Raw genomic sequence first — 22,407 nt, 5'->3', positions numbered from 1 at the left:
GCTGGATTTGTTAGGATCTAACAAATCAATTCTTAGATTTGTTTCCCACTTGAACAAAATTGAGACCTCAACAACAAAGCATAAGCTCTTGGGTTATTTTGGTAAACTGGAGGTTGACCAGAAATCTGAATTGCTTTTCAACCTTTACTAAGGTTTTTCTTAAAACTTTATTTGGAGAAAGGTGGATGATGATAAGCGTTGGTAAGGATATGCAGAAGCAGATCTCCAGGGAATTAATTGAGCAAAACTTAACTGAAATTAAGTATTATGGGTAGATACATCCCAGAACATTTCTAGGGAAAAAAAACCCACATATGGATATGTATAAAAATGTCATGGCAAGACTGTGCACGGAGCTGCAGGCGACCATTGTCAGTTGGGTTCTCCAGAAGTGGACTCTTAGATATCGGATTCTGCCTGTGGTCCTCTCTTCCCCCAAGGGCATGATTTTGGTTGAGGCAGCTCCCTTCCAGGGTAATTCCTGGGAGGGACAATGTTGTGAGCCCTCAGTAGCCAGTACTCCAGACAGCTGGGGGAGTCAGTGCCTGGGTCCTGGAGAAGGATTTGGTGGCACATCACAGCATCCACTGTGGAGATGAACAAGCCTAAGAGAATAGATAAGAAGCCTGAGAGAACAGATAAGCAATAGTGGGTGAGCACGTGTATTACCATTGCTCGCCCTTCAAAGGTGCGCTGGTGGTGCTGAGCCATGTCAAAGGTGCGTGATGTGACTACTCTCTGAACCAGAATCCCACTCTTGAGTGTATGTCTCAGAGTAATTCTCAGACAGGTTTGCAGACTTGTACAAAGACACTATCTGTAGTATTGTTTGGGAGAGTGGAAAGTTGAAAGCAACCTGGGAGTCTGTCAGGTTGAGGACTTAGAGGAGTTAAATGAGGAGTTAGAGGAGGAACAGAGGAGTGAAATGTATGCCTGTCATGGAATACAAAGCAGCACGTGGAAGAAATGGTCCATATGACATCATGCATAAATCTTAGGAACATAGCATTGAGTGCAGAGCTTTCAAAAATAAAATGAGACCTATAGAGTGGTACCTGTATGATTTCTCAAGGATAAATACATACTTTCAAGGACATATATCAAGTATATTTGAATAGAAACCCCCAAAGAGGAGACTAGGAGTGAATATAAGGGCTAAATGGGAAAAACTAAAATGAAAAGGGTCTAGAGACCTGAGAATAATAAAATACAGGAATATGGTGAACTCACCTCTGTATCTGAAATTCAAAAGAGGGGGGAAAAAAGATGTCTTAGTAAGCATATTTGTGTTAGAATAATTGAACAAGTACCTAAATTGGAGTTTGGCACTGGAGACTGTGAAAAGTGGATAGATTCTGGACATATTGTACAGATACTACCAGTAGAATGCTGATGGGGAAGGAAGGAGTGGGGTCAAGGATCACTCCTAGTTTTGACCTAAGCAACTGGATGAAGAATGGGATTATTTACAGAGAAGAGAAAGAATTTCTGGGGAAAGAAATTTCACTAGGGGTGGAAATTTCCTAATTTTTGCTTTTATATGCATATGTCATCTGTTTTCATCATGTAACCTATGAGATGCCTACTGGACATCCAAGGGGAGATGTCTAAGACTGGAAGTTCCATAAGGGCAGGGACTTGACCTGTTTGCATCACTGTACCTGGAATGGATCTCTCACATAGTAGGCACTCAATAAATATTTGTTGAATAAGAGAATGGATGAAGATAAACAGGCAGTTGGATTTACAGGGTGGAGCTCAGGAGAGAGCTCAGGGCTGGAGAAAAGGATTTGGAATTTGTCATATATAAATGGCATTTAAAGTCAGGAGATCAGATGAGATCATCATCTAAGAAGAAAGTGTAGAGAAGAGGATGAAGAAAGAAACTGAGGAGAAATTCCTGAGTACTTTAATATACTTTAATGTAGCAAGAAAGAAGAAATGTCAACTGAGGGAGGGCAAGGAAGATAAGGAAAGGGAATTGACCTTTACTGACCTTTAATACTGATTATTTAGTATTTGCCTGATGTAAAAAAATTTACTTACTTTAAAAAATACATGGGAGTATGCATGCTAAGTCATTTCAGTCATGTCCAACTCTCTGCAGCCCCTTGGATGGTAGCCCACCAGGCTCCTCTGTCCATGGGATTCTCAGCAAAAATACTGGAGTGGGTTGCCATGCCCTCCTCCAGGGGATCTTCCTGACCCAGGGATCAAACCTGCATCTCTTAAGTCTCCTGCATTGGCAGGCTAGTTCTTTACTACCTGGGGGACTCCTAAAAATTTATATAAGACAGCTCAATATAGAAAAATATCAACACTCAGCTTAATGTCTTCAAACAGAGTGTGGGTGACTAGGGAGGCAAAGGCTTGTCATCTGCTGCCACTTTACCTGGCCCGTGTTCCCTGAGTGAAAATTACTTCAATTGAAAACCAGAGCCTTCAAATCGGATCCTCCGTCCCTGTGACTTGCAATTTGGAGCTTATCTTTGAATCCTTGTCTGTTTTCTCTGTTCTCAGCATCTTATGGCCTGTCTCCCTTAAAACCAGTAATTGTAGAACTTTGCTCTTTGTCCCTGAAGAATGACTGCTTATTTTTATAGGCTACCTTTAAGAGTCTCCTGAAGTAATTCCATGTGGATTTCATATTCTGTATTTTGATTATACCAAAAAATGTCCTCCAGATTTGGTGAAACTCAACTGTTTTTGTGTTTTTAGATCTAGCTATTCGTGGACTTACTCCTTTATGCTGTTGAACTTTATTAAAGAAGTGGAAAAACAAGAAGAAAGTTCATTTTGCTTTTTTATGCATATGTCACCTGGCAGCTCAGAACTCCGTGTGGTCATTTGCTGTCTGTGTGCTGAAGACCCCATGGCCTTTGCCACCCTTGTCATCTGCATAACTAAAAACCTCATCTTTCTAAACAATGACCATAATCATGGCACTGTTTTCTTTGATGACTTTCAGCTGCTCCCCATTTTTTCAGTTATGCTCCGGTCCTCTCCTTTATATCCACAGTCATCCATAATATGACCTCACTTCACTTTTTCTGTCTGATCTCTTCCCTCTACATTATATTTATCTTAGGGTAAATACACTGGTTTCATCATGTACCCACCCTGTGTTACATCTTTGCATCAGTTATTCTATACCTTTGCGTGTGTGGTCTCCCCAGTCACAAGTTCGTTTGCTAAAATTCTGTCCTTTGAGGTATATCTCCAAAATCACCTCCTAGATAAAGCTTTGCCTGACATCCATCAGGCTCTTCTTTGTTCCTGGCTCGCCTCCTTAGTACTTTGGCTATTTTTATTTCCTGTGTCTCTTACCTTAGTGCACTTTGTATTGTGGTGATTATGTAACTGGCTTCTCTCTCTACTGGGTCACAAGCTCCTTGAAGGAAAGGACTGCGTGTCTTGTCTTTGCAATCTGTTCCTGTTCTAAGCTCAACGCCTTGTGGACAGGAGTTGAATAGAATAGAACTGTGATGAATAAAAAAGGGAGAACCAGGGAACAGGGTGTTTCAGAGCAGTCACTGGACCTAAAAAGACTTGGAAGAGGCAGGATATGGAGGGAAGATAATAGAGAAAGTGTGACCAATCGAAGGAAAACAATCCCCATTTCTTTCCACATGGAGTCCTCTGAGTGATTCGGACATCCTGCCTGTATCCCTCCTCTTCCCATCATCTCATTATTTCCCTCCCTTCTGTGAAAATCACTCCTTTAGACACAGAAGTCATTGCCTCAAAGCAGGCTCATAGGCATTCAACACTTTTTTTCCTCCACTTCAGAATAAGTCTATCCACACCAAGTATTTATTTGTTCTCTCGCTGTTACCTTATAGATAATCAGTTCACACAAAATGAGAAAGGGATGTCTTAAGGCAAACAATAAGATGGTGGGATATATTTGTTTCTTGTGTCCAGGGACATAACTTAATTAACAGAGGGTGCTCTCCAGCTCAGGGTGGGAGGGGAGATATTTGTAAGAACTTTTCCTGGCTATATGGAGTGTTCAGTGCCACTGCGGGCCTCGCTGAGCACAAGCGTAAGCCCCCAGGCATGAGCGCTGTTTCTGGGGAGAAGGGAGAAAGTGAAAATGCCCACGTGTGCTCTCGTGTGTGTGTGTGTGTGTGTGTGTGTGTGTGTGTGTGCGCGTGTCTGTGTATGTGGTTATTGCTTCTGCAGTCCATTCCCTTGCCTCTTTAAAGTGAACTCAAGGTTTGTCAGATTACTCCAGTAGAGGGTGGGCTTGCAAGGCTGGCTCTCTCCTCTTCACCCTTAGAAATGATCTTCTTTGGTGTTAAACAGAGACTGGCTTTCATTGTTCTTATATTGTGGCCTTTCTCTTTCCTTAGTCTATATCTAACTATGCTTCCCAGGTGGCTTGGTGGTAAAGAATCCAGCTGCATTGCAGTGCAAGAACCACAGGAGGTGTGGGTTTGATCCCGGGTTGGGGAGACTCCCTGGAGGAGGAAATGGCAACCCTCTCCAGTATTCTTGCTGGGATAATCCCATGGTGGGCTACAGTGTGTTGGAGGTTGCAAAGAGTCGGACATGACTGAAGCAACTGAGCATGCACACATATGTCTAACTATAGTATCAGTGGTTTTGTTAAAGGCCTTTCAAACCCAGTATACAAAATGCTTAAAATGGAAATAAGGTGACCCTATCTCCTTGACAGTGGCAGTTTGGGGTTTTCATTTAGATATTCATCAATTTATTTCTCCTGTTTTCTGTCCGATATAGGTCTGGTTCAGTGAGAAGATGTTTGAACCGTCGTTCTGTTTTTATACAGGGTATAAAATCCCTCTGTGCAAAACCTTGGATCAGTATTTCGAATACATCCAGTCATTGCCATCCCTAGATAACCCTGAAGTCTTCGGGCTTCACCCGAATGCCGATATCACGTAAGTTCCCGGTGTTTTTTAATTTGAAAGGATATAACCCAGTCTGGCAAAGTCTGTGCACTTCATTTGCTCTCTTAATCTCTCTCCTTTCCCTTCTTTTTATTTTACTGTGAAAAACAGTAGTGTCACTTCCTGTCTCCCAGTTACAATTTTGTCCTATCTTGGCCTGCTTGCCCGTCGCTAAATCCTGCTGCTCCGGAGTTTATGACAATGTTAAAGCTCTAATTTATGCATTGATTATTTCTTCTCTGTTGTGTCATAAAACCAGTTTGTGTTCTTAGTCTTGATGCCACTGATCTGGTAGGATGGTAGCCTCCTGGTTCTTTGCCTTTTATCTCAAAAAATCTGTTAAAAATAATGGTCATAAACAGAATGTAAAAGGTGCAGGATGGCAGAGAGGAGAGGAGGAGGACACGTGTTTCTGCTGATCCTCTTGGAGATGGCCCCTCTCCCCCTACTCGCTCACCTGCATCCTTGTGTAAGGAGCTGCCTTGGAGGGCCAGATGCCACGAGCACAGGTGCAGAGGACGCAGATGCAGAGCCCAGGAAGAAGGGCTCTGAGGCAGAAGGGCTCCGCCTGATGTCCCTGCCCCGGTCACTGTGGTAAGAGGTGGTGAGGGAAGAGATAGGACGTGCATCCAGTCCCAGGCCCCTTCTCAGGCCCGTCCTTTGGATGAGATCTCGGCCCCTTCCTGAACCCAAGACCACCCAGCCCCACAGAGAGGACTCCAGGAAACCCCAGCTGATAGCCTCCTTGGATGTTCGTGCCTGGGGCTCAGTGACCAAAGACCAAGAGTTTATGTCCAGCAGAGTGGCTCACTTCAGGAAATGGAAGAAACCAAGACTCCTGCTGCCGATTCTAAGCTGTGACGGCTGGAAGGAGTAAGTTGTGCCTCTCTCCTGGTCACTCACCTGCAGCGGCAGGTCAGCAGCTCTGCGATGGGGCATGGACATTTCCACCTCCTGGTTCTGTGTCCTGGCCTAGCATCCCTGCTCCCGCTGTGTCTTCTCTCCACCCCGAGCATGCTCCCTGCTCCAGCACGAGGCTTGGCCTCCTGGCCTCTTTGTCACTCACATTCATTCTCACCCCTCCACATCCTCTAAACTCTACCACGCCTCTTTTCATCTTCAAAGTCCTGGGCATGACCCCCAAAGACCCGCAAATGGCCATCACTCATTTCAGACCCCATGACAGAGCAGTGATGGCACTTTAGTGGCAGCTCTTGGTGTTATTTTAAGAGACTGTTGTAAGTTAACAGGAGACAGGAAAGAAGTGAAGAAATAAAAGGGAGTCCTCAGAAATCCAGCTGTGAATTAATATTATCTGAAAGAGAGAACACAGGGAAGGAGTTGTCTTTAATTAATTAGTTAATTTTTTGGCCATGTGCGGGATGCGGGATCTTAGTTCCCTGACCAGTGGTTGAACCTGTGCCCCCTGCAGTGGATGCATGGAGTCTTAACCAGTGGACCACTGGGGAAGTTGCAGGAAGGAGTTTTAATTTAGATAAGACTTTAGAAATGTGTGTCAAGCCACTCCTCTGCCCAGAACCCTCCTGAGGCTCCTGTCTTCACTCCAAGTCAAGGGCGAGAGCTGAGCGTGACCTACAGGTGATCTGCAAAGCCCAGTGATGCCATCTGACCCCGACCGAGTGGCCGGTCTCCTTCTGCCCTCTCCCTCAATTGCGCTGCTTAGCTCCAGCTTCTGCTAGCTTCCTGTTACTTGGACAGGCCAGATGGCTCCCACCACAGGTCCTTCCTACTATAGAATACACCTCCTGGAACATCTTCCCCCAGATATCTCTGGAGTGCACTTTCTCGCCTCTTCCAGTCTTAATGTCACCTTCTCAAAGATGCCTTCCCTGGCTGCCTTATTTAAAAATTGCAAACCACTCCCCAACTGCCACCCCAAACTCCATCCTCCTTGCCTGCTTTTTTCCTGTCAATTGTATCACCAACTCTTTATTTACTTATCGTCTAACAACGTGGCTTCCTTTCCTCCCTTTGAAATCTTTATTAACATAAGCTCCGTTATGTCTGAAATGTCTGCCTGTTTTCACTACTGTAGCTCCAGGGCTAAATAGTGCCTGCATAGCAGGCACTATTTGTTGAATAGTGTCACATTTGTTGAATGTGTCAGGGATAGTAAATTCTCTTAGGCTGTGGAGAGTCTAATTAATAGAGATAGTCCGCAGAAAGATCTCATGAGTTTGAGGGAATGGGCAGAAAAATGGCCTGTAAGTTTTAATGTACTTGTAAATTAGCCATCAAAATGGTTCACTTGTGAGAGCTCTAAACTTTGATTCCATCCTTGGCAAAAGCCCCAGGAGCCACATTGGCTGGTACCTAGACAGTTGGTCTGATCCTGTCGGGTACCCCAGGATCCTACCAAGGAACATGTGAAACAAGGTTGACAGTGTCTCACCCTGGCTTACAGGGATGGCATTCCTGTGACTGGATTGCTGTAGGCAGTTTTGGTCACTGGCTCTCAGAGATAAACCAGAGCTAGAAAAGTCCAGAGAAGAGCAACCAAACTAATCCAGATGGGAGGCAATGATAAAGACAAACTGTTCTGTTTTATTTTTTTCCCTTGATTTTCTTTCTTGAACTATTATAAACCCTCATATAAGTTGCCGGTACAGTGAACACCCGTATACCCTTTACCTAGGTTCACCAATTGTTAACATTTTGTTCTGTTAGCTTTCCTTTTGTTCTGTATTTATCAGTTTGTTTATTCATCTACAGCTATAACCACATGTGTGTGTGTGTGTATGTGTGTGTGCTTATAGACCCTCTGAGTGGGCAGAGATAGGAGATATGTGTTTTTTTAAAACATCATGAGCTCATGGGTAACGCCAGTACCAACACACCTCAGGGGTCTTCCTTGTCCTTGCTCGTTTCACACAGTGATCTCCTTCCTCCCATGGGGAGAACTCAGGTTCTCAGCACTTCAGTTTCTTTACTCATTTGCTCCAAATTACGCTGTTATGGAAAGTGGGGTCCAGCTGATAGCTGCTCAAAAGCCAATAAAGAGGCAAGTTGGTAGAAAGGAAACTTTGCTTTACTTTGGATGCTGGCAACCGGTGGGGAGGGCCAACGCCTATCTAAAGGCTGACTCCCTTCCACTGACAGTCGGGGGCAGAAGCTTTTATAGACAGAGGCAGAGGGCTCCATGTGGAAACAACACAGTCAGCTCTGACAGTCATCTTAAAATTTGTCATTGGTGGTCTGACCAGCATCATCCTGATTGTTTTAAGTACAGTTAATCCTCAGTTCCAGGGTCAGTTTGTTCCCGTTTCCTTGAGGTTAATTCCCAGAATTGTGGCAGTTTTTGTCATAGCGACAAGCCTAGTCATCATGTAGTGAAGTTCTTCCACCTGGTACGGGTTTTGGTATCTATAAGACAGCTCATAGGATATGGCTTAGAACATTATCTATAGCCCTTGAGGAGGTACTAAAAGTCCTTGACCATGCTTAATGACTGAACTGTTATTATTTAGTCTTGTTGGACTATTCTCCTTTGTTTCTGCATTTTCTCTATTCTCTGATTAAACTTATTCTTTGGTTAAAGTTTTTCCACAGACAAAAGGCAGGCTGAGAACATGGGAGGAAAGGACTATAGGATCCTATTTTATTTCACCACCAATACCATATGACCAACAGCAGATGGACCAATTGGAGGTCAAGATTTTTTTGCATTTCTTTTTGTCCCCTAGAATATATCCCATTGAGAGTGTACAGAACTCTATGTTCAGAAGTTTTTCAGATTGTTTTTTCTGTGAGTTTATGCCATCAGTTGATTATAAGTACATTCACCTGTTTCTATTTGTATTACATTTTAGAGTCTTTAAAATTTTTTTGTTGATTCTTTTAAATATGTGAAACATGAATATGGCTCAAAAGTCATAGCTGTATAATGTGATTCTTAGAAAAGTCTCAGCCCTCCCAACCTGTTCTCCCTTCTGTCACAGGCAACCAAATGCATTAGCTTCTGGTTTATCTTCTCTGTATTTCCTTTTGCTCATACATAAGTATCATATATATTCCTATTATCCTTTCTCTCTTATACAAAATTGCCATTATGTATATAATTATATACATAACTATATATATACACACACACATATATGTTTGTATATATATTGCCATATATATTTGTGTGTGTCTCACTTCTTTCACTTAACAATGATGATCCTGTAATCATCTACATGTTCATAGGTATCTTCCTCATTAAAGGCACATCTCAGAGATATCATTTTAGACTACCACAATAAAACAAGCCACATGATATTTTTAGTTTCCCAGTGCATATAAATGTTATGTTCAAGCTAACTTAACTGTAGCCAATTAAGTGTGCAGTAGAATTATGTTTAAAAAAGACATACCCATCTTAATTTAAAATAGTTTATTGTTTTAAAATGCTGACCTTTATCTGAGTCTTTAGCGGGTCATAGTAGTAACATCAAAGGTCGCTGATCACAGATCACTGTAACAAATACAATAAAATAATAATAAAAGTTAGAAATATTGTGAGAATTACCAAAATGTGACTCAGAGATATGAAATGAGCAAATGCTGTTGGAAAAAATGGTGCCAATAGACTTGACTGACACAGGGTTTTCACAAACCTTCAATTTGTAAAAATTACAGCCTCTTTGAAGTGCACAACCCCAAAGCGTGGAGAAACAGATATGCCTGGATCATATGCATTATAGTTCATTCATCCGTTTTCCTATGGATGGGCATGGTGGTTGTTTCCAATATTTTGCTGTCTCCTGTAGTTCCTCAATTAATAATCTCATGCTTGTGGTTTTCTCATGTTATTAGAGATGTATTTTTCAAGGTAAATTGCTGTGGGTGGGATTGCTAGATCAAGGATTAATGAATATTTCCAGTTTCCCTTACAGAGGGCTCTGCTGTTTTACACTCTCACCAGCAATAAGACACACACCGTGTCACACAGTCAACAGTATGCTTCAGTCAGCAGAGTGTTGGTTAAGCTTATTTTTCACCAATATGACAAGTGACAAGTGGCTTCTCAGCATAGCTTTATTTCCTCTTCTTTTAAGTGAAACCAAGCACATTTTCCCTATATTTAAGGGCTGTTTGGACTAAGAGGCCACCTTGGAGACCCTGTGAATGAACCAGCAGAGATCAGGGATGATGAGAGATGGAGAGGGTAGAGTGAAGCTGAGGACCAGCCCCACAAGGAGACCGATCCGGTGAATACAGAGCAGTGACTGAGAGCCTTCCGTGGTTTCTGTCTGTTTGTTGCTGCTACCTGCTGCAGAGAGGACACGGCGAGCTTTCTTCGTCATGTGGCAAGTCTCTCTTCTCAGCCTTCTCCAGAGGCTCATCTGCCATTGCTGGCAGGTGTGCTCCAGATTCAATAAGCTGTCTTTTCCCAAAATTGAGCATCAGGATCTTGCAGCCTCTCATCACACTGAGTGAGGTCACGAGCAGAGTGCTGTAACTCTGCCTCGCTTGGAGGACTGTTTCTGCTAGAAACAACCAGCTGGTGTGTAAGACCTGTGATCCTCCTCTATCTTTCTTTTTAGTCTGTCCTAGGGTCTTCCCTAGGGTCCCCCTCTTTCCAGGGACCTTGGCCCGTTTCTGTCTCCTGCTCAGTTCGGACGCTACACCTTTGGTCATTTCCTCAACCTCTGAGTGAGCTTTGTCCTAGGTCTGATGTTTCTTCTCTCTGGTCTCTGAAATATGTGGTGACTGTAATCCTGGCCACCCCCTTCCGGGCAATTGAGCCCACCTTCTTGGAGGGCTGTGCTACAACGCCTCACTGTTCCCCCACCAACCACCAGGAGGCAGTAAGCAGTGACGGTCAAAAGGGTGTTAGTTGCTCAGTCGTGTCCGACTCTGCGATCCCATGGACTGTAGCCAACCAGGCTCCTCTGTCCCTGGGATTTCCCAGGCAAGAAATACTGAGTGGATAGCCATTTTCTTCTCCAGGGGGGCTTCTTCCTGACCCAGGGATCAAACCTGGGTCTCCTGCATTGCAGGCAGATTCTTTACCATCTGAGCCAGCAGGGAAACCCATAAACTTCCCAGCTAAAACCTACCCCTGGTCTCCTCCCTACTACACCCATCCCACACCAAGTAGAAGTGACTCTCCACGTTCTACGTGAGATGAAAGAGGTAAAGGATTCCCTCTTATTCCTGATCTGGGAGCTGAGATGGTGGGGGAGTTGGGAACAGGATTGCATTTGGTGGGCGGGGGGCGGGGAGAATTACAGAGTCCTGTTAAGGTGTGTTGAGTTGGGAAAGATGATGGGATGTGTCTGAGGGGAAAGAGAGTGTATCATGTGGACTGGAGCCAAGTGAGAGGTTTGATCACATTTGTACAGAGATAATAGTTGTAACTAGAGAGGTGGTGACCTTTCTAAGATCCGCTAACTGAATCTGTATGAATGTCACCAGCTAGAGGAATCCTTACTAGTTTTTCTGACTGTCCCCCCTGTCCAACACCACTCTTGCTTCCAGAAAGGCCCAGTGGCTGTAATTGGGCACTGTAGAGAACCTGTTGATGGGAATCTGTACTCTAGAGTTAGCATCCATAAATTTGAGAGAAGAAGGGAATTTGGGGGAGGAGGGACCATCTCCTCGATCCTCCTTAAGCATGCCCGATCCCTGAAGTAGAGAGGGGAAATCCAGCTGAATAAATGCTTTAAAATAAATTAAATCTCTCCCAAGAGCTTAGATACCTTGGTGATAGGAACCATAAAAAATGCATAGTTTATTCCCATTTTATTATCTAGATTTACAAGATACCAAGTACTCTGTACATTCAACTACCTCAATGTCAGAAACAATTATTTTCACTCTTGTAGTCACTGGAGAAGGCAATGGCACCCCACTCCAGTACTCTTGCCTGGAAAATCCCATGGACGGAGGAGCCTGGTGGGCTGCAGTCCATGGGGTCGTGAAGAGTCAGACATGACTGAGCGACTTCACTTTCACTTTTCACTTTTATGCATTGGAGAAGGAAATGGCAACCCACTCCAGTGTTCTTGCCTGGAGAATCCCAGGGTTGGGGTCGCACAGAGTCGGACGCGACTGAAGTGACTTAGCAGTAGCAGTAGCAGTCATTAGCAGTTAGGCATATTTTTCTACCTTCTGAAATTTATCAAATGTCTTATTACAACTTTTTTGTTCATTTCCATTCAGGATAAATTTAACTGTATTCCCTTTAGTTTCAGCTGACTTTTGAGCTTTAGATTTTTACTAAAAAATTTATGCCCATTGATATTTCATGTGTGAAGATGTAGATAAATCTAGGTTGGCTTGGATATGACAGTGCACTAATAGCTCATTAGATGGTTAATTGTGTATTTTATAGACTGTTCTGTTTTTTTGTGTGCATTTTATTTTTCATGACCCCTGACTGTCCCACCCAACAGAGATGACCTAGACATCTCCCCCAAACCACAAAGCTGCAAGTCCAATGTGGACTGCAAGTCCCATGTTTACTCCAAAGAGAGAATTTTCTTCTAGAAGTGATTTGGGACCAAAGCTCATGGAGTATTATAGTTCTTGTTCTTCATCTCAGAGCTTTTATGGGGACTGTTTTCTTGAAAACCCTTGGGTTTTGAGGCATATAGCTGCTAAGTCACTTCAGTCGTGTCTGACTCTGTGCAACCCCACAGACGGCAGCCCACCAGGCTCTGCCATCCCTGGGATTCTCCAGGCAAGAATACTGGAGTGGGTTGCCATGTCCTTCTCCAATGCATGAAAGTGAAGTTGCTCAGTCGTGTCCAACTCTTCACGACCCCAAGGACTGCAGCCTACCAGGCTCCTACATCCATGGGATTTTCCAGGCAAGAGTACTGGAGCGGGGTGCCACTGCCTTCTCCGAGGCATATAGAGATATTCACAATTCTCCATTCTAACCAGCTAACTAGGCTTCTGCCTTTCCTGTCTTTACAAACAGAAAACACTTTGTGGAAAAAAGAAATGTAAACTAGCATTCTGCGCCTAATAAAATGTGTGGTGGGGATGCGATCTGGAGAGTTTGTCCAGCTTCTGTGCAAAATGGGTCAGCTTTTTAGGGTGTTGTCCCCCTCATCCGTAGTGTGAGGACTGTTTTCAGATCCCCTCATAAAAAAATGAAATAATCCACCATGTAAGTGATTTCTTAGGTGAAATCTAGCAGCAACAACTCCATCGGACCCCCCTGGAGAGCTGGTGAACGTGACGGGTGCCAGCCGGGAACAAGCAGGTCGTGTCTGCACTGGTGTGCGCCGTTGGCACCCAGCCACTGGTACAGAGCATATTTCCAGAAAAGATTCAAGCTGAAGGGGAGCCGAGAGAGCTCCTGAGAATCCCAGATATGGAGTCTTTCCCCTTTTTTATTTGTAGCTAGAGCAGGTAGGGAGAATGAGCTCGGGTTTTCTTAGTATGCATGGAATTTACTGTTGTCTTCTTCTCTGTAAACTTTAAAGGTCTCTGTTTAAATTTGATCATGTTTAAATTATATCTGATTCTCCTGTGTTTTGAGAATACATATATATCCCTTTGTATGTGGGAAGGTGCCTGGAAAAAATGGACAGTAATGATGATATACTATACTTTTACCATAAGAAGGAACAAATAGTTAAATTTTCATGCCCCTTAAATATTGGAGAATTGCTCTCCTTTATATTTGAGGTTTAACGCAATCCAAGCTAGTTGGCCTCAATTCAATAAACAAATATTTATCGAGAACATATTCCCTAGCCAGCCTGGGGTTACAAATATCAGTACGACTCAGTCCTTGCCCTTGGAGCTCATCGTCTATTAGGGAAGATGGATGAGTGGCAAGTAGTTATGCAGTGTGATATGGTTAACTCTAAAATCAGGAGGTATTATTCATGCTGCTATGAGAGCAAAGGCAAAGGAGCAGTAAATTCCAACTTAGGGGTCAAAGTAAGCTAGTGAGACAGTCCACACTGGAATCGTACCTTAAAGGATGTGCAAGAGTTCTCAGGTTAGAGAAGGGGTGGGGAGGAGATGACTACAGTATGTCGGGGGTGGGGGTGGGGTGAGGAGGCCGCAAGGAGGACAGAGAGCAAGTAAAGAGGAAGATGATGATCTAGAGGGATGCATAGGTATATGGAGTCATCAAGTTGTACACCTGCAATATGTATAATTAAAAATAGAGACTTTCCCGGGGATCCAGTGGTTAAGAATCCACTTCGCAATGTGGGAGATGTGGGTTTTGATCCCTGGTCAGGGAACTTAGACTCCACGAGCCATGGATCAACTAAGCCCGCATAACTGCAGTTCCTGAGCCCACGCGCTCTGGAGCCTGTGTGCCTCAACTAGGGAGTCCATGCGCTGCCGGGAAGATCTCGATGCCACAGCTAAAATCCAACACAGTCAAACACATAAACAGATACTTAAAATAAATAAACTCTTTAGCTCAGTGAGAGAAAAGACATAGATCGGGGCACCTACACACAGGGACAATCCAGAGACGGATATGATGAGTGTGGGGAACCGAGTCCTTTGTACCTAAAGCGTGGGAAGGAGGGGCTTCAAGAGAGGTGTCGCCTGACCTTGAGGCTGAATAAGATGCAGAGATTGGCTTTTGAAGCTTTTGGGTATTGCTGAAAAGAGTTTGGGGCAGTTCTGAAGGCAGTGGGGATGAAGATACTGGAATTTTCAAGATGGATCCTAGCAATGATTTAGATGTAGGACTTGGAAACCAAGAAGCACTGGGGAATATGACATCAGAAGAAGGCTATTTCTGAATTCATAGGTTGAGCAGCTGGACGAAGACATCGATGTTGTCAAAAGAGATGGGGCAAGAAACAGTTCAGGTGAAGGGAAAAGGAGAATAAAACAATGAGTTAGGTTTGGGGTTTGTTTGACTTAGGAAACAGAGAACCCTCAGAGTCAGTGGAAATGTGGGTACACGGAGTTCATAATGAAGTCAGAGATTGAATGTTGTGTTAATATTTCATGATGCTCGGTAAGGTGACAATGACACCTACATCTTGCCTAATACAGCCATTCACCACATATTCTATCTTCACTGTATCTAAAGCTACAGTGAATTCTTGGAATACTCTGAGTTGTGTAGAAATTTAGATTTCTGAAAAATGCATGTAATAGCGTGTGGCTCCTTCACTTTTGGTAACTTCATGCTGTTGTCCCATCACCTTTTTTCATAGGATTTTTCCCCCCTTCAGAGTTATTTTCATTTTTCTTATACTTTGCATGACTTTTTTGGCATATGCGAAATTTCTTTTTTTAACTTTTTACTTTATTTTGGAGTATAGTTGATTAACAATGTTGTGATAGTTTGGGGTGTACAGAAAAGTGATTCACTTATTCATGTACATGAATCTATTCTTTTTCAAATTCTTTTCCTGTTTAGGTTGTTACATAACATTGAGCGGAGTTCCCTGTGCTATACAGTAGGTCTTTGTTGGTTATTCATTTTAAATATAGCAGTATGTACATCTCAAACCCAAACTCCCTAACTATCCCTTCTCCCCACTCTTCCCCGTAGTACAACTTTTAAACCCGGGATAACACCATTCTTCAAAGTTTAGGAATGGACTGAAAGTGTCTTTGGTGCCATTTTACCAGAACATTTTGCTCTCTATTCATGTGTTCAACTGTGCACATGCTTGACATGTTCATCTTCCAACTTTTAAAATAAATGCCTTTTGGGCTATTCTAAAACCCCAACATCTAAATAGAAGTTATTCAACAAAAATTAAGTTAGAGGTTAAAATTTTATGTAAAATTACACAAGATCCATTTTCATTTGTTAAAAATCACTTCCTACCTTATTGGGTCTTCTTGTATGATTCATATGCTTAAAGGTCATGTGGAGTTAATACCCTAACTCTGGTTGGGTTACAGACATTTACTGATCTGACACAGGACCTTCATAATCACCGTATCTAACTCAAAATCCAGCTGTAAAGACTGGGTCCAGATGCAGTTATCTTAAACCACGACTTTCGGAAAGGATGCAGTTGTTTGGACACACAGGCTTGCGTCCTGATGCCAGTCAATCAATAAAAATGCTGAAGACAGAAGCATCTCCTCCATTCTTCAGCTGGTTTCCTAAATGAGTTAAAGGCCAGCTGAGTAGAATTCCCTCTGTTCACAAAATACAGTTTTTCATAAGCAGAGAATCCTGGATAATTTTAGCAGTAGCTCCTTAAGATTCTAACTGTTAGTAGGGTATTTCACAAAAGGTTGTTTAATTCACACCTAGAGATGAAGAAAGAGAAAGGTAAGATTCTCATTCCATATGCTGTAAGAAAAGGCAGAAGAGGGCCTTTTTGTGGAGCATAAATGTTACTAGGGATTTGTAAGACATGTTTCAAGGAACCTAAAACATTTCTCGCTGATTCATCTCCGTTGTGTTCTTAACCCTTGTGGTGGGCTTTGTATCTAAGGGCTTATAATTTTTTTCTATTTTTCAAAATGAAAATGTTTTTAATACTGTGTTACAAAAATCATACTCTTTCATTGAGAAAAATTAGCAATACAGAAAATAGAAAGCCAAAAAGTAATAATCACATAAAAATACTCATCATACCAAAGTTTTTCTATTACTATACACTTGATATTATCAAGAAGAAATTAGATCATACCATATGGTTTTGTACTATGCTATTTCATTTCATGGGCTTTCCTGGTGCTTCAGATGGTAAAGAGTCTGCCTGCAATGCAGGAGACCTGGGAAGATCCCCTAAAGAAGGGAATGGCTACCCACTCCGGTATCCTTGCCTGGAGAATTCCATGGACAGAGGAGCCTACCAGTTTCCTTTGTCCAAGGGGTTGCAAAGAGTAACACAGCTGAATGAATAACACATTTCACTGAATAATATCAATTCAATAACTCTGTCTTATCAATTAATATAGAACTATATCACCATTTTTAGATGTATAGATTTTTATAGAGCTTGTTTAGGATTTATTGTTACAAATACTGTTGTAAACAGTCTTGTACATACATCTATTTATATTTGTCTGATTAGTTTTAAACCAATTCATTAAATGTTGAATAAATACAGGAGCATTTATAAAATACAAAGAATAAATATAAAACCTTGCCTTTTTTATATTGTTTCTATGTTTTGTTTCCTTTCTTCTTCCTTTTTGCTCTTTTGCTGAATATGAATCTCTCTCTTTCTATTTCCCCCCTTGGCTAGTTTGGAAGTTATATACTGTGCTTCTGTTCTTTTTCTGATTACCCTAGAAATTTTAACATTAATTTTTAATTAAACCTAAAATGGACTTCTTTACCCTCTTCTCAATTAAATTCTTAGGCAACTTTAACTACATTACTCCTCTCCTGGCATTTCAGCATTTTAATTTTATCTTCTTTCTTTTCTAACACCACAATGAGACATATAATTTTTGTTTTATACCATAATGTTTACCCATGCATGGACCCATTCTTTTCTACATCTCAAATCTTCCATCAGAATAATTATCTTCCTTTCTGAAATATACACTTTATAATTTCTTTCACTGAGGGTCTGTTGATTGTAAACTTGTTTTTCCTTGCAAATTCCTTATTTTGCCCTTCTTTTTTGAAAAATAGCTTTATTGAGCTATAGCTTGTCATAAATTTATTCATGTTGAGTGGACAGTTCTCTAATTTCAGAATATTTCCGTTACCCCCAAAGAATTCATGAGCCTATTTGTAATCAACTGACACTCCCACCCCCAGCCTCAGAGCACCACTAATCTACTTTCTGTTTCTATAGATTCGCCTTTTCTGGACATTTCCTATATCTTGAAATCATATACTGTGTGTCTTTTCTATATGGATTCTTTCATTTAGCATAGTGTTTTTAAAGTTCATCCACATTTTAGCATGTATCAGTGCTTCATTGCTACTGATTGTCAAATAATATTCCAATATATATGTGAATATAATGGGCCTCCCAGGTGGCACTAGCAGTATAGAACCTTCTTCCCGTACTGGAGACATAAGAGACACGGATTTCATCCCTGGGTTGGGAAGATCCCCTGGAGAAGGGCATGGCAACCCACTCCAGTATTCTTGCCTAGAGAGTTTCATGGACAGAGAGCCCGGCAGGCTACAGCCCAGAAGATGCAGAGAGTCAGACATGACTGAAGCGGCGTAGCACTCTCATATGAATATGTCACATTTTGTTTATCCATTCAACAGTTAATGGACATTTGGGTAGTTCCCACTTTTTGATTATTATGAATAATGCTGGTAGAACATTCACAGGCAAGTCTTTGTGTGGACAAGTCTTTTCATTCTCTTGAACAGACAACTGGGAATGTAATTATTGGGTCAGATAGTTAATCTATCCCTAACATTTTAGGAAACTGCTAACTTACTTTCCAAAGAACCTGCACCATTTTACAATACCCCCCAGTGATGTATGAGGGCTTAAGTTTCTCTACATTGTTGTCAGCATCTGTTATTATCTGTTTTTTTTTTTTTAGTTATAACTATTCTTAAAAATGTGAAGTGGCCTCTCATTGTGATTTTCATTTGAATTTTCCTAGCAAATAATGAGGTTGAGCATCTTTTTATGTGTAACTGGCTGTCAGTACAACTACTCTGTTTGTTGAAATGTCTGTTCAAAGCTTTAGCCTTGCCCTCATTCATGAAAGATAATTTTGTTTGGGATACAATTCTGTATTTACAGTTAATCCTAGCACACAGAATTTACTGTTCTGTCCTTCTGGCTTTCACTGGTGCTATTGAGGAATCAGTTGCTAGTGTAATTGTCATTTCCTTTTATCTAATTTCTTTTTCTCTCTGACTGCTTTTAAGATATTGTCTTTGTTTTTGATGTTCAACAATTCCATGGTGATATGTCTCAGTTCAGTTCAGTCACTCAGCTGTGTCTGACTCTTTGCAACCCCATGCACTGCATCATGCCAGGCTTCCCTGTCCATCACCAACTCCCAAATTTTGCTCAAATTCATGTCCATAGAGTTGGTGATGCCATCCAACCATCTATTCTCTGCTATCCCCTTCTCCATCTGCTTTCAATCTTTTCCAATGTCGGGTCTTTTCTAATGAGTCAGTTTTTCCCATCAGTTGGCCAAAGTATTGGAACTTCAGCTTTAGCATCAATCCTTCCAATGAATATTCAGGACTGATCTCCTCTAGGATTGACTGGTTTGACCTCCTTGCAGTCCAAGGGACTCTCAAGAATCTTCTCCAACACTACAGTTCAAAAGGATCAATTCTTCAGTGCTCAACTTTCTTTATGGTCCAAGTCTCACATTCATACATGACTACTGGAAAAAACATAGCTTTAGCAGGATGGACCTTTCTCAACATAGTGATACCTCTGCTTTTTAATATGCAGAGACATATTAAAGAGAGACATATGACCAGTGTCTAGATCGGTCATAGCTTTTTTTCAAGGAGCAAGCATCTTTTAATTTCATGGCTGCAGTCACCATTTGCAGCAATTTTGGAGCCCAAAAAAATAAAGTCTCTCACTGTTTCCATTGTTTCCCCACCTATTTGCCATGTAGTGATGGGACCAGATGCCCTGATCTTCATTTTTTGAATGTTGAGTTTTAAACCAGCTTCTTCACTCTCCTCTTTCATTTTCACCAGGAGGCTCTTTAGTTCCTCTTCACTTTCTGCCACAAGGGTAGTGTCATCTGTGTATCTGAGGTTATTGATATTTCTCCCTGCAATCCTGATTCCAGCTTGTGCTTCATCCAGCCTGGTATTTTGCATGATGTACTCTGCCTATAAGTTAAATAAGCAGGGTGACAATATACAGCCTTGACATACCCCTTTCCCAATTTGGAACCAATCCACTTGTTCCATGTCCAGTTCTAACTGTTGCTTCTTGACCTCCATACTGATTTCTCAGTTGACAGGTAGGGTGGCTTGGTATTCCCATCTTTTGAAGAATTTTCCATAGTTTGCTGTGATCCACATAGTCAAAAGCTTTGGCATAGTCAATAAAGCAGAAGTAGTTGTTTTTCTGGAATTCTCCTGTTTTCTATAACCCAACAGATGTTGGCAATTTGACCTCTGCCTTTTCTAAATCCAACTTGAACATCTGGAAGTTCTCAGTTCCTGTACTATTGAAGCCTAGCTTGGAGAATTTTGAATATTACTTTGCTAGCGTGTGAGATGAGTACAGTTGTGCAATAGTCTGAACATTCTTTGGCATTGCCTTTCTTTGGGATTCGAATAAAATCTGACCTTTTCCAGTCCTGTGGCCACTGCTGAGTTTTTCAAATTTACTGGCATATTGAGTGCAGCACTGTAACAGCATCATCTTTTAGGATTTGAAATAGCTCAGCTGGAATTCCATCACCTCCACTAGCTTTGTTCATAGTGATGCTTCCTAAGGCCCACTTGACTTCACATTTCAGGATGCCTTGCTCTAGGTGAGTGACCACACTGTCATGGTTATCTGGATCATTAAGATTTTTTTGTATAGTTCTTCTTTGTATTCTTGACACCTCTTCCTAATATCTTCTGCTTCTGTTAGGTCCATACCATTTCTGCTCATTATTGTGGCCATCTTTGCATGAAGTGGTCTCTTGTTATCTCTAATTTTACTGAAGAGATCGCTAGTCTCTCCCATTCTATCATTTTCCTCTATTTTTTGCATTGATCACTGAGGAAGGCTTTCTTATCTCTCCTTACTATTCTTTGAAACTCTTCATTCAGATGGATATATCTTTCCTTGTACCCTTTGCCTTTTGCTTCTCTTCTTCCTCAGCTATTTGTGAGACCTCCTCAGAGAGCCATTTTGCCTTGCTGCATTTCTTTTTCTTGGGGATGATTTTGATCACTGCTTCCTGTACAATGTCACGAACTTCTATCCATTGGTCTTCAGGCACTCTGTCTATCAGATCTGATCTCTTGAATCTATTTGTCACTTCCACTGTATAATCATAAGGGATTTGATTTGTCATACCTGAATGGTCAAGTGGTTTTCCCTACTTTCTTCAATTTAAGTCTGAATTTGGCAATAAGGGGTTCATGATCTGAGCCACAGTTAGTTCCTGGTCTTGTTTTTGCTAACTGTATAGAGCTTTTCCTTCTTTGGCTGCAAAGAATATAATCAGTCTGATTACAGTGTTGACCATCTGGTGATGTCCATGTGTAGAGTTGTCTCTTGTGTTGTTGGAGAAGGGTGTTTGCTATGACCAGTGTGTTCTCTTGGCAAAACTCTATGGGCCTTTGCCCTGCTTTATTCTGTACTCCAAGGCCAAACTTGCCTGTTACTCCAGGTATCTCTTGACTTCCTCCTTTTGCATTCCAGTCCCCTATAATGAAAAGGGCATCTTTTTGGGGTGTTAGTTCTAGAAGGTCTTGTAGGTCTTCATAGAACCATTCAACTTCAGCTTCTTCCACATTAGTGGTTGGGGCATAGACTTGGATTACTGTGATACTGAATGGTTTGCCTTGGAAACGAACAGAGATCATTCTGTCGTTTTTGAGATCGCACCCAAGTACTGCATTTCAGACTCTTTTGTTGACTATGAGGGTTACGCCATTTCTTCTAAGGGATTCTTACCCATAGTAGTAGATATAATGGTCATCTGAATTAAATTTGCCCATTCCAGTCCATTTTAGTTCACTGATTCCTAAAATATCGATGTTCACTCTTGCTATATCCTGTTTGACCACTTCTAATTTACTTTGATTCAAGGACCTAACATTCCAGGTTCCTATGCAATGTTGTTCTTTAGAGCATCGGACTTTCTTCCATCACCATCACATCCACAACTGGGTGTTTTTTTGCTTTGGCTCTGTCTCTTCATTCTTTCTGGAGTTATTTCTCCACTCTTCTCAAGTAGCTTATTGGGCACCTGCTGACCTGGGGAGTTCATCTTTCAGTGTCGTATCTTTTTGCCTTTTTATACCATTCATGCGGTTCTCAAGGCAAGAAGACTGAAGTGGTTTGCCATTCCCTTCTCCAGTGGACCACATTTTGTCAGAACTCTCCAGCATGACCCATCTGTCTTGGGTGGCGCTACGTGGCATGGTTCATAAGGCTGTGATCCATGGATCAATCTGGCCAGTTTTCTGTGATTGTGGTTTTCCTCTGTCTGCCCTCTGACTGACCAAGGATAAGAGGCTTGTGGAATCTTCCTGATGGGAAGGACTGGCTGTGGGGGAATCTGGGTCTTGTTCTGATGGGTGGGGCCATGCTCAGTAAATCATTAATCTAATTTTGTGTTGATGGGTGGGACTGTGTTCCCTCCCTGTTGTTTGGCCTGAGGCCAAACTATGGTAGCGGTGACGGTGGTAATGGTGACCTCCTTCAAAAGGACTTATGTCAGCACTCTTGTATACAGTGCCCCTGACCACGCAACAGGTCACTGTCAATCCACACCTACACCAGGGACTCCTGGACACTCACAGGCAGGTCTGGCTCAGTCTCTTGGGGAGTCACTACTCCTTTTTCCTGGGTCCTGGTGAGCACAAGTTTTTGTTTGTGCCCTCCGAGAGTCTGTTTCCCCAGTCCTGTGGAAGTTCTGTAATCAAATCCCACTGGCCTCCCAA

General features: G+C 42.0%; 1 protein-coding gene across 1 annotated transcript in view; it reads left to right on the top strand.

The window, feature by feature from the left end:
* The window catches only part of DNAH8 (dynein axonemal heavy chain 8), a 341,076-nt gene that overhangs the window by 290,830 nt on the left and 27,839 nt on the right, over positions 1-22,407 (top strand). The window contains exon 89 of the mRNA XM_070456508.1: positions 4,747-4,907. Within this exon, the coding sequence (XP_070312609.1) occupies positions 4,747-4,907 (161 nt within the window). The remainder of the gene's footprint in view (positions 1-4,746; positions 4,908-22,407) is intronic.

This window comes from Odocoileus virginianus, chromosome 27 (genome assembly GCF_023699985.2).
Source record: "Odocoileus virginianus isolate 20LAN1187 ecotype Illinois chromosome 27, Ovbor_1.2, whole genome shotgun sequence".
Classification (NCBI taxonomy): Eukaryota; Metazoa; Chordata; class Mammalia; order Artiodactyla; family Cervidae; genus Odocoileus; species Odocoileus virginianus.
The sequence above is the reverse complement of the archived record's forward strand: the minus strand, read 5'-3'. Positions and strand labels throughout refer to the sequence as shown.